The following is a 13,633-nucleotide window of genomic DNA, read 5'->3' on the forward strand; positions in this document are numbered from 1 at the left end:
GGAAAAGAACATAATAACTGAAATAAAGAATACACTAGAAGGGATCACCAACAGACTAGATGAAGCAGAGGATCAAATCAGCAATTTGGAAGACAAGGTAGCATAAAACACGCAATCAAAACAGCAAGATAATAATAATAATAATAATAATAATAATAACAACAATAATAAAATTTTAGAAACAAGGATAGTTTAAGAGACTTCTAGGACAACATCAAGAGTAACAACATTTGCATCATAAGGGTACCAGAAGAAGAGAGAAAGCAAGAGATTGAGAACCTATTTAAAGAAATAATGACTGAACACTTTTCTAATCTGGCAAAGGAAATAGACACACAAGCCCAGGAAGTGCAGAATCCCAAACAAGATAAACCCAAAAAGCCCACAACAAGACACATTATAATAAAATGGCAAAGATTAAGACAAAGAGAGAATCCTAAAAGCAGCAAGAGAAAGGCAACTAATTACTTATATGGGAGTACCCATAAGATTGTCAGCTGATTTCTCAACAGAAAATTTGCAGGCCAGAAGGAACTGGCACGAAATATTCAATGTGATGAAAAGCAAGGATCTACAACCAAGACTACTCTACTCAGCAAGACTATCATTTAAAATTGAAGGACAGATAAAGAGCTTCCCAGACAAGAAAAAGCTAAAGGAGTCTGTCACCACCAAACCACTATTACAAGGGATGTTAGAGGGACTTCTTTAAGATGGGGGGAAAAATCAAAATTATGATAAAAATGGCAACAGCTATATATGTATCAACAATAACTTTCAATGTAAATGGATTAAATGCTCCAATCAAAAGACATAGAAAACTGAATGGATAAGAAAACAAAACCCTTACTACATAAGCTGCCTACAAGAGGCTCACTTACGATCAAAAGACACACACAGACTCAAAGTAAAGGGATGGAAAAAGATAGTTCATGAAAATGGAAACGAAAGAAAAAACACTGGGGTAGCAATACATATACTAGACCAAAAAGAGTTTAAAACAAACGCTATAAGAAAAGACAAAGAAGAACCCAGTAATCCCACTTTTGGTTATTTAACTGAAAAACACAAAATGCTACTTCGAGAGGACATGTGCATCCATATGTTCGTTGAGGATTGTTTACAATGGCCAAGATGTGGAGACAGCCTGGATTTCCATTGATGGATGAATGGATAAAGAGGAGGTGGTACATATGTACAATGGAATATTGCTCAGCCATGAAAGGGAATGGGTTCTCGCCCCTGCGGCAGCATGGATGGACCTGGAGGGTATTATGCTGAGTGAAGTATTTCAGACAGACAAAGACAGATGCAATGTGATTTCACGTATATGTGGAATCTAAAGAACAAAATACACAAATAAACAAAACAGAAACAAACTCATACAGAGAACATTTTGATGGTTGCCAAATGGGAGGGGGGTTAGAGGGATGGATGAAACAGGGGAAGGGATTAAGAAGCACAAATTGGTTGTTACAAAGTAATCATGGGGATATAGGGTATAACAGAATGAACATAGTCAATAATATTGTAATAACTATGTATAGTGTCAGATTTATTGGGGTTGTAGATGAAAGGGAGGTTGGGGGACAGGGTGAAAAAGGTGAAGGGATTAAGAAATACAAATTGGTAGTTACAAAATACTCATGGGGATGTAAAGTGAAGCATAGGGAATATAATCAACAATGTGGTAATAACTAAGTATAATACCAGGTGGGTACTAGACTCGTCAAGGGGATCACTCCTTAAATTATACAAATGTCTAACCACTATGCTGTACACCTGAAATTAATAAAAAATAATATTGAACATCAACTGTAATTTAAAAATTTTTAAAGGGGGGTTAAAGGTGAAGGGGTTCAAATTTCCAGATGTGAAACAAGTAAGTCATGGGGATGTAATGTACAGCATGGGGAATATAGACAATAATATTGTGATAGCATGGTACAGTGTCAGGTGGTTGCTGGACTTATTGTGCTCATCATTTCTTTATTTATATAAATGTTGAATAACTATGGTGTATACCTGAAACTAATAATATTGTATGTTAGCTATATTTTTAATAAAAACCTTTAAAAAAATTGGAAAAATAAATAAATAAGAACATGGGGCAGAGGCCTGATGTAGACCACAAAACCTAAAATATTTACTATCTGACACTACAGAAAAAGTTTGCCAACTCTTGTTCTAGATTAGCAGAGATTTACAAAAGCTTAAGAAATGTAGTAGTCATATACAGTGAGTGGACCTAGTTTGGATCCTAATTAGAACAAATGTGCTACAAATTTTTACACAATTAGGAACATTTGATTATGGACTGGTTATTATATGATATTAATCAACTGCTAATTTTGTAAGGTTATGGTTTTGTGTAGAAGTGACTTGAAAAGGAGGTGGTTAGATTTTTTAAAAATATGCAAAATACTGATGGCTGTTTGAGTTATGGAGGTTTGGAGTTCTCTGTCTTTTTTTCTATGTATGCTTAGAAATTTTCAAAATCAAAAGTTGATTTAAAAAGTTTTAGCAAGACAGATCAAGGAATTAAAAAAACAGAGAATACAAGTATACAAAATACAGAGTGAAAAAGAAATAAGCACAGCTATAACTGAAATGAAGAGTAAGACTATGAATAACTACATGTTCATAAATCGGATAACCTATAGAACATAAATTTTCTTAAAAAGACAAATGCTAGAAATTAGTAAGTGCAGAACTAGATAACTTGAACAGACCTATTATCATTAAAAGAATTAAAACAGTAATCAGAGATTTGGCTGCACAAAAAGGCCCCTGGCCCAAATGGTTTTAACAAACTTTCATGAAACAGGTAATGCCTATTTTACACAGAGTGCTCTGGGAAAGAAAAATGAGAAAGGTTGCTAATTGAAAAGGTTGAAAAGGTTGCTAATATAAATTTAACACCCAAATCAGATGAAGACATTATAAGCAAATCACTAGGTCTATTTTACTTATGAATATAGATATGAAGAACTAAGTAAAATATTAGTTTACTAAATCTATCAGTATATCAGAAAATAAATAATACATCAAAAGGTATATTTTTTAACAGTTCATTATCTTTAAATCTATACCATCATGGACTAAAGGAGAAAAAAATCAAAACAATGAAGGTTTTTGACCTAACTACTAGTTCACAAGGAACCCAGAGGGAACATGTCCAAAAACACAACAGAGATGCAATCAGCAAAAGCCAGACTGTGGAAAACTCTACAGAACAAATGGCCATTTCTTAACTAAACTGCAAGGTTAAAAAAAAGGGAGGTGGGGTCAGGCAACTTTCAGATTAAAAAGTTGTATTTGGATCTTAATTTAACTAACTTAAAAACCTGTTTATAAATAAGATACATTGTGGACGGAGTAGTAAAGAGACACATGTAAACAGACACATGATAAAACATGTGTAAATAAGAAAAATATTAATGGTAAAATCTAGGCAATACATAATTGGCCATCTACTATAAATTTCAACAGTGCTATATGTTTAAAGCTTTTCCATCAAAAAATGTTGGGGGGGGAAGTTCTAAGAAATTGAGGGAAATCTTAATACTGAATGATGATGTTCAGTTGATGATGTTAAATTTAGTTGGGGCAGCTGGTTAGCTCAGTTGGTTAGAGCGCGGTGCTCTTAACAACAAGGTTGCCAGTTCGATCCCCACATGGGCCACTGTGAGCTGCACCCTCCACAATTAGATTGAAACAACTACTGACTTGGAGCTGATGGGTCCTGGAAAAACACACTTAAAATAAATAAAAATTAAAAAAAAAAGGAAATTTAGTTGTTTTTTTAATGTGAAATAGTACTGTGGTTATGTAAGAGAAAAAGAACTCATCTATTAGAGTTGTCTAATATTTATAGATAAGACATGTCATATGGGATTTCTTTCAAAATAATTGGGGGAAAGGGGATATTTGACTCTGATCTGATAATTTCTGAAGCTACGTGATAGGTACTTGCAAGTTTTATTATACTATTCTATTTTTATTTTCTATATATTTGAAATTTTCCATAATAAAGTATTTTAATGAAAAAAAAAACATTAAAAGGACATAATAGTAGAATGAATGAATGGAGAGATATGTATGTTCATGGATGAAACCATTAAATATAGTAATGGTATCAATCCTATCCAGATTAATTTACAAATTAAATAAAACTGCAGTGGTATTAAATATTATTGCAAATTCTTTGACACTTCACATCAAACGCAGGAGCCTAATTTCCTCCCGCATGCCCCCCTGACCCCGAATGGGGGTTAGCCTTAATAATTCACTTCTAACCAATAACATGTGGCAGAAGTAAAGCTAACTTCCAAGACTAGGCCATAAAAAGGACCTGGCTCCCACTAGGCTCTCTTTCTTAGGATGCTCACCTTTGTAACCCAGCACCACAGTGGGAAAAAAGCCACATGCAAAGGCCATATGTATATGTTCTGGCCTAAAGTCCAGCTAAGATGATAGCCAACAACCAGCATCAACTGTCACACTTGTGAATGAACAAACCAACATTTCCGTGAGCAAATTAAATGCTGTTGTTGCCTTAAACCACTAATATTTGGGGATGGTTTGTTATGTGACAATATATAAACAAAACAGAAATCACAATCAAAAGTCCAGTTCAATCTTTTTAGAAATCTGACATATTCATTTGAAAATGCAGACGGAAAATAAAGGCTCAGAAAGAGCTGCATCAACTTTGGAAAAGATGGGCCAAGAAGGAGAATTTGTCCTAGCAGATATAAAAACACACTACAAAACTATAATACTAGTGTTTTTAAAAATCTGGTACTGTTATAGGAAGAGAAAAATAGACGAAAGAAACAGAACATAGAGTGAAAGACCCATGAAATTTGGGAACAAAACATATGATGTCATAGAGTCTAACTGTCTGGATTTGAATTCTGGCTTTGACACAATGCAGATTAATTAACCTCTCTGACTCTTGTTTGGTCCTCTATAAAAATGGGCTAATAGGGCCGGCCCAGTGGCTCAGGCAGTTAGAGCTCCACGCTCCTAACTCCGAAGGCTGCAGGTTCGATTCCCACATGGGCCAGTGGGCTCTCAACCACAAGGTTGCCAGTTCAATTCCTCAACTCCAGCAAGGGATGGTGGGCAGCGCCCCCTGCAACTACCAACAGCAAATGGACCTGGAGCTGAGCTGCGCCCTCCACAACTAAGACTGAAAGGACAACAACTTGAAGCTGAACGGCACCCTCCACAACTAAGATTGAAAGGACAACTTGAAGCTGTACGGCACCCTCCACAGCTAAGATTGAAAGGACAACAATTTGACTTGGGAAAAAGTCCTGGAAGTACACACTGTTCCCCACTAAAGTCCTGTTCTCCTCCCCCAATAAAATCTTAAAAAAAAAAAAGGGCTAATAGTAATTCCTAACTCATAGGGTTGTTATGATGACTAAATAAGTTCATAGAAGTGCTAAAAGCTTGTCACATACTAAGTTAAGTGTATGTAAGACAATTATGGTAATTTAAAAATAAATAACAATAAAACACATTAAAAAGCAGGCACCATATATAGAAGAAGGCCATATACACAGAACAATCTCAATTAATATAATAAAATTATAAAATTTTAGGTAAAAGTGATTAGAATGCTAACAACACTACTGTTATTAGCATATATGAATAGTAATTTACAAGTGATTTTTAACATCTTTATATTTGTCTATATTTCTGACTTCTTTACAATTTGCATGAATCAATGTTACTTAGAAAATCAACAATAACTGGTATATTCATAGTAATATCTTTCTACCGTAATTTTTAAAAACTTGGGCTTCTGAATCAGAATGACCTGCATTAGAATCCCATTCTGCTACTTACTATCTATGAGCCTGAACAAGTTACTTAACAACTCTGAGCTTCAGTTTGCTCATTTGTAAAATGAGCTAATAACCACCAAGGAATTGCAAATTAAAACTACCATGAGGTACCACTCTACACTCACTAAAACAGCTAAATTAAACCTGCAGACAGTATCTGACAGAACTGTCAAACATTTCTGGAGAGAGTGTAAAGTGTTACAACCACTCTGGAAAACTGTCTGGCAGTATCTACTTAAGTTAAACAAATGCTTATAACTAAGCATTTCTATTCATGGGCATAAACCCAAAAGAAATAAGTGTATGTGTCTATCAAAAGAAATATATATAAGAATATTCACAGCAGCATTATTCATAATAGCCCAAAACTGTAAACAACTACACTGCCCTTCAACAGAATGAATAAACAAAGTGTGGCCTAATCCCAATGGATTACTACACAATAACAAAAGAGAATAAACTACTGATATATGTATGCAAAAATATGGATAAATCTCAAAAACAGAGTTGAGAGAAAACCAGATACAAGAAAACCATATGATTCCGTTTACATGAAATTCAGAAACAAGCAAAACTGATATATTGTTATTGAAAAGATTATTAACAAGGGAGCTTAGTGGGGTGCTAGAAATATTTTACATCTTGATCTGGGTGTTGGTTACATGATGAGCCATATTTAAAATTCACAGAGCTAATCAATTAATGATGTATTATGCACTTTTCTGTAAGTTATATGTAAAAAAACAGGCTAATAATAGTACCTACCTTACAGTGTTGTGAGGACATATGAGAGAAAAATAACTGCTAACATTTAATGAGAGCACATTCTATGTATTCAGCACCATTCTAAGCACTTTCCATGTATTTACCCATTTAATCATCAAAATAACCATATAACGTAGGTACTTAGATCACTTATCCAAATTCACATAATTGGTAAATGGAAGAGTCAGAATCAAATTCTTACAGTCAAGCTTCAGATTCAAAACTTTCAACCACAACAAAATGCCTCAATAATAAATGAAAACTCACAATACCTGGACCAAATGAAGCAGTCACAAAGTGTTAGCTATTAATTACTACTATTACCATTATTATTGGGATTAACTTAAAATATTCCTTATTCTAACATTCAAATACTCAACACTATGATTGGCAAATAAACAAATCTATATAATTGTAAATATGCTCCTAATTTGTCTTAACAATACGATAAAGGTGAGATCATAAATAATTTGAAATATATAAAGTATGTTACTCTACTCTTTCCACAAATCACACTAGTCCAAAGGTTATATCCATTTATTGCTCCACAGATAAGATTCATAATCTTCATTCACACTGAAAGAAAAATGTATATGCTAAATTACACCTTGAAAGATCTTTAGGAGTTTCAAAACTATAAGAAAAAAATTTTCGAAACAGGATATTATTCTAAGTTTAACCATATAGAGGGAAAGCTTCAAATCTTCATACTAACCAATAAAGATTTTAAACTGAAAATTTCTTTTAAAGTTATTTCTAAAAATTAACTGGTGAAATGCCTGTATAGAAATCATTTATTCAAAGCACTTATTGAGGATATCTTCCCATTTCTTCTATTTCCATCATTATGCCTCAAATGTTTTTATATATTACATATACATACATATTTTTTAAATTTCTGAATACATATGCCTAACACTTCTCCATTCCCAGAAGGGACCGTGTTTTCTTGTATAACAATCTTCCAGAGATAGTCTAAGCATACATAAGGGTACGTGACTGTATGCACCTGTGAATGCACACATAATTTACAGAAAATCATACAATACACTGAAAAGTATACTATATACACTGTTCTACACCTTCAAAAGCTTTTTCCTGGAAAAAGGGTACCTAACCATACTTTTACTCGAGACTAATGTTTAAAAGCACTTTTGCTGATTATAACAGTAACAAAGGCAAAAATACCAAAAAATGTATGCAAAAGCAATTTCAGTCATAAACCCAACCACTCAGAGATAACAGTCAAGTGTTATTTCCTTCTTTCTTTGCATAATTCAGGGTACAGATCATATGGTATACAAATTAGATAGTATCCTTAGGAATTCTTAACAACATTGAAAACTATGTTAAGGTAGGCAACCTCAGAATCTAGTTCAACCTGCTCCTATATGGTTGTCCTACCTTAGAGACCTAAAATGACCCGACTCCTAAAGGAGATATAGGTAAATCCCTGGACAAAATTTAATAATCATACAAAGTTTTCGTATCTTTCATATTAAACCTGTTAGTCTAGCTTGAAATACCTTCCAGATGACAAAAAGCAAGTAATTGCTTAATAATTACTTTGCACTCTGTTAAGGGTTCCACTTCAAAGCAGTTTTCAGTAAAATACCAATCGCTATTTATTAAACCTAATATTATATAAACCCAGAATCAACTAACAAGAAAGCAAAGCGGCTAGGGAAGAAACCCAATTTCAACAGTCACAAGAAATCGTTAACCTTAGGGCAAAATTAAGTTACCAAATTCCGTCTGACTGCTTTCCCGTTCCAATCCTTGGGGATCAACTATTGCAAGATAAAGTAGTAAGAATGATTGCATGTTCAAAACATAAGAGAAAACACCATGCCGCTGCTGTCACTAACAACTGTCTCAGACGTCTTTCCACCAAAAGCAAAACTAGAAATAATTTTAAAGGAAAAGTTCTCCTCTACTGCCTATTTCATCGCTACCATTTCTAAAACTAGCAAAATTGAAGGAAATCTACAAGTTTACTTCAGGGGCAGAACCTTCGGATTTCAAAACGTCAACTGAATTGACCAGTTTTAAGTTTCGGTCTTCCCTTTAAGACTATTATACAGATGTTGAGAAGAGTAGTAATTTGCTTTCTAGCGTCGGTGCAACAAATCTTTCTAACCACCCGCTTAACCAACAACACTGCGGGACAGCTTGAGCTGTCAGACTGCGTGCTTGTGCGTGTGTGTGCGCGCGCACCGAGCGAGGGGAGTGTGCCGAAAACCGCGGCTGCGACAGGACCTTGAACCCTCCTCTGTCAGCTGACTGGACCGCCCCGGACGGCCTCAGATTGGTCTGGACATGAAGATTTCTTTCAGTCCTCTGAAAAGCACTTATGACGGAAGACCAGTTTTATGAAATGGATGAATAGATAAGAATCGCCGCCGGCTGGCTTAGCAGCAGAGGCCTGAGGAAAGGGGGCACTTGAACCCGACCCTTCAGCCGCACTTCCGGGCCCCGACGTTCGGCCAAGCTCTCCGAGGCCACTCTCCCCAGAGGCCCCGCAGCCTGCCCCAAATTCCGCGGCTGGGCGGCCCAGGCGGCATCCACAAAGGTAAGCTACACCGGTGTGCGGCCCAGGTTTTGGGGAGAAGCCGCCCGCCGCCCGGCTGGCTCAGCGATGCGAGTTTACCTGTTGAGGAGCAGGGAGGCGGCGCTGAGGCAGAGCAGCAGGAAGCAGAACAGCGGGTACTGGCGGCAGATCTCGCGTCCTACGTCCAGCCGCAGCCGCTGCTTCAGCTTCTCCCCCATCGTCCGCACCCAGGGCACCATTTCCGCCGGCGTAACTAAAGCTGCTCTACAAACTGAGGCTGAGATCGAGACGATCCTCATGAACTTGCTGCATCTCCGCCTGCCAGCCCCGCGGGCCGACTCAGCCGCCCACAGGCGGACTGTCCGCCGGCTGCTGCCGCCCAAAGCCCCGCCCAAGGTTCCCGCCGCGCGTGCGCGGCCGCGGGCCAGGAGGACGACCGTAGTACGTGCCAGAGGTCGTCATCCCGCGCCAGAGCCCTCGCGCTCCGCCGCTCCGCCTTCGCGGGCCAGAGCCGCTCGGCGGCCTCCCACGGATGAGCCTGCTGTACCGGTGATCTCCCGCCCCCTTTTCGGAAATCCGGGGAAAGCCGTAGCACCCACCGCCTGTATTGCGGAGGAGAAAAAGGTTTGTGTCGGAACCCAGGAGAAACTACAGCCCCCGCAGCTGCAAGGCCCTGCCTGCGAGACACCCCGAGCTCGCAGGGTCCGTTGGGGACTGTAGTCTTTGAATGCGAGCCCGCGAAGGGCTGGAGCGCGTGGTCGTGCCCCCTGCCACTTTCCAAGCCTCCCTTCTCACCGTGTAGGCTCAGCGCGGAAATAGCGGACAGGTCTAAGTTTTGCAGAAAGCCCAAGGGAGAGCAGGGAGGGACGCCTCTGAGTCCTAGTTTTGCGCGGGCCACGGGTATACATCGGTGGATTACGGAATAGTCAAACCCACCGAGCCGCAACCCCTGCTAGAGAGCATCTTTTGCTCGCTCAAGGCGAGGTCCACATCAGTTCTTGACAGCCCCGAGGTCCTAACCAAAATCCAAGTGTTTGAATGAGGCGGGTTGACAGATTAAATACCTCTTGTGCAATATCGTGGGGCTTTCGCTTTAACTAAGCGTAATCACATTCCTAAATTTTAATCTGTATTATCTGCTACTCTTGAGAGATGCAGGAATATATTATCTTAAGTAAAATTTATTTGGGCGGCGCGCTAAACACTTTCATTTAACCTTCACACATTCACCTCATGATGTAGGTACTATGGTTTCTCCCATTTTACAGCTTGATTACTGAGGTGGAGAGCAACTTGCTCCAACCCCAGAGCTGGTTTGCTCATGCTACCTGTCATATTTCTCCTCCCTAGAATCTTACTCCTCCAAAGCGCAGGAGACAGACATGTTCAGAAATGATTTAAGAAAGAAACAAAATATGGTATATGTATAATTTCATTAATGTTTTCCCATGTTATTATTCCGAATACATGGATCTTTAATGATGCATTATTTTCCGTCAGAATGTACCTTTAACTATTCTATTAATGCTAATTATTTAATTTCTTTAATTACCACCCTTGATAACAAATCTATACGTTTCTACCGTGTTTCCCCGAAAATAAGACCTATCCGGACAATCAGCTCTAATGCGTCTTTTGGAGCAAAAATTAATATAAAACCGTCTTATTTTACTATAAGACCGGGTATAATATATAATAAAATATTTAATAATATATAATACCGGGTATAATACCAGGTCTTATATTAATTTTTGCTCCAAAAGACGCATTAGAGCTGATTGTCCGGCTAGGTCTTATTTTGGGGGAAACATGGTAATAATTTCTTTAGGATCAACATCAATACAATTGCAGGATCAAAGGATAAGAACATTGTAACATACTGTCAAATTTTTCTAGAATGATTGTCCAATTCTAGTGGTATATAAAGGTATCCATTTCACTGATCCTCATCATTAGGTATGTTTAAATTAACATCACAAATATACTCATGCTGTACCATTTCTGATTAAATCATTTAGACTACAGTGTAACATCATTAGGAAACTTAGTGCTTTTTAAAAACGTTTTGAGGTACATATTTAATTAAACACTTATTAATTTCACTTTTGCAGCCATTTTTTTGTTTAGCGTCTTTGAATTATCATTTATTTGAACATTCTAGGGCTATACTGAAGTACAAATCAAAGGTGTATGTTGAATTAATCTACATGTGTCAAGTGTCTACTATGGACTTGAGTACTTTATAATTGGGTGTTACTTTATTAAACTTGTCTGTAAAGTTATATTGCTAGTCTTTTTACTGTTTAAAAATTTTGCTTCCTTAAAGGCCTATTCTAAAATTATTGTTCAACTTTTCACTGAGAGCCTGGACATTTTCAAGATCAAATGTTTCCTGTTCAGTTCAAATTAAGACATATTTACAACATCCAATTATGACTTCTTTTGATTATGACTTCTATGATTTTCTTAGCAGAGGTAATTTGAATAAGCTTACTAGACAATAGGCAATTTAAGTTTTCATAATACTCTTATGCTCAGAAAAGGAGAAAAATTTCTGCCATAAGAAAATTCTTTAAAATCCACACCTAAAGAAAAATATTTTCCTGTTGATACAAACATCATTTAATGAAATCAAACTTCATTAAATGTTTTCTCTTTAATGTTATGGTCTAATATCCACTGTAACACACAGATCTTGAAATATTTTTTCCAATTTATTAAATTTTGAACGTCTAGTGGGGATTTGGGATATACACAATCAACCTGGTTCTGAAACCAGCTCCTTTCTACTAGCAATATTTCATTGAGCAAGGTTAACTTGATCTATCTCATCCCCTGCAACCTCAACTCTAAAACTTATGAAGGGATATCTTCTTTGTAAATTTTAGAGATTATATTGGACGGAAAGTGCCTACTAAATGTCTTTGTACAATGCTTAATACAAAAAGGTTTCTATTTTATGGATTTATGAACATGACAAAAACCACCCAAACCAAATAGCTTTATTTGGATTATAACCTAAAATGACAATGGTATGAAATCAAAGCTGTTACCTTATAGGAAACAGATCCAAAGATCTTTATTGCCTGCACTAAAGCTCTAGACCTGCACTGTCCAATACAGTAGACACTAGCCATTATCTGGCTACTAAGCACTTAATACGTGTCTAGTTTAAATACACACCAGATTTTGAAGACTTAGCATGAAAATAAGAACATAAATTCAAGTTTTAAAATGTGATTACATGGTAAATATTTTGGAAATAGTGGGCTAAAAAAATATTAAGCTCAAATATTTACTTCTGTAATGTGGCAACTAGAAAAATTTAAATTATGTGGCTTGCACTATATTTCTATTAGACAGTACTGGTTCAGACTAAGCTGTGGAGAGCCAATAAAATTAAATATGTAAATTTTTTATAAATGTCACAATTATCCTATGTGCTAGGGGTACATTTTCAAACTAAAAAATAAAAAATAGTTGATAATGCATTTATCTGAAGGGCTCACAAACATCAAACTACAATACAAAAACATCTCTATTAATGACTATTGAATTAGCAAATAAGTGTAAGGCACTGTTCTAGATGTGGTATGATTTAGATGCACTTTTCTGACCTCCAACGGCTTGCAATGTAGTGCAAGAGACATGTCACACAGGAAAAATAATGTATAATACAGGCCATATTTATATATAAGGACTGTAATAGAGGTTATTTAATGACAGGTGATGGCAAAGGGAAATTTTCAAATAATGATCTGGAAAGTCCTCTGGGAAGGTAGTAATTTGAACAAAAATTAAGATTTATCTCTGCCCTCACTTTCCAGAAGTCATGCAGTACTAAGGAATATTGATTATTTAAAATGCTTTTACCTAATTAAACCTGACCCCACCCCCACAGCAAATTGCACAAATTGCTTTTTGTATTGGTAGAGGAATATGAAAAGATGGTGATGAATACCTGAGTACCAGTAATTAGGCCTACTTAATTCTGATGACCCTAAACATACGCCAGTTTTAACTATTGAGGGCCATTATTTGTATGGCATGAGTGTCAGGAAGATGAGTACACACTACCCCTAAGAGCCATTTCAGTCCCTCCCTCTCAGATGCCTCCTGTAATTTTGGAGCATGCTCTCCTAGCAGAAGACTGGCATTTCCAAACCTGTTTTTCTCCCCTATGTCTGAAAGCATCAGGGTTCATATTTTACCTTCTGTGACATTCATGTTATTTTTATTCTTAATTTATGTTTCATAACACCCTCTTCTCCCCACAACCTATCCCTATGTATCAACCTCTCGAAATAGTGCCTGTTAAAGGAACTACTGAACTGCTTTCTTCAAGAAATGTCCCTTTTCCTTGAAGGGGAATTTTGAGCATTATCAGAAAGTCATATAGCGTATACTCTTCAATTTTGTTAAAAGTTCAAGATATATTTTTATTCACTATAATTAA

General features: G+C 36.7%; 1 protein-coding gene across 6 annotated transcripts in view; it reads right to left on the bottom strand.

Annotated features, from left to right (window-relative positions):
- The window catches only part of SNX14 (sorting nexin 14), a 68,698-nt gene extending 59,107 nt beyond the window's left edge, over positions 1–9,591 (bottom strand). For all 6 annotated transcript variants that reach the window (XM_074333264.1, XM_019743246.2, XM_074333265.1 and 3 more), the window contains exon 1: positions 9,277–9,591. In XM_074333264.1, coding sequence (XP_074189365.1) covers positions 9,277–9,476 — 200 coding nt within the window. In that variant the 5' untranslated portion in view covers positions 9,477–9,591. The remainder of the gene's footprint in view (positions 1–9,276) is intronic.
- Positions 9,592–13,633: the final 4,042 nt, after the last annotated feature.

This window comes from Rhinolophus sinicus, linkage group LG05 (genome assembly GCF_036562045.2).
Source record: "Rhinolophus sinicus isolate RSC01 linkage group LG05, ASM3656204v1, whole genome shotgun sequence".
NCBI classification, from domain to species: Eukaryota; Metazoa; Chordata; class Mammalia; order Chiroptera; family Rhinolophidae; genus Rhinolophus; species Rhinolophus sinicus.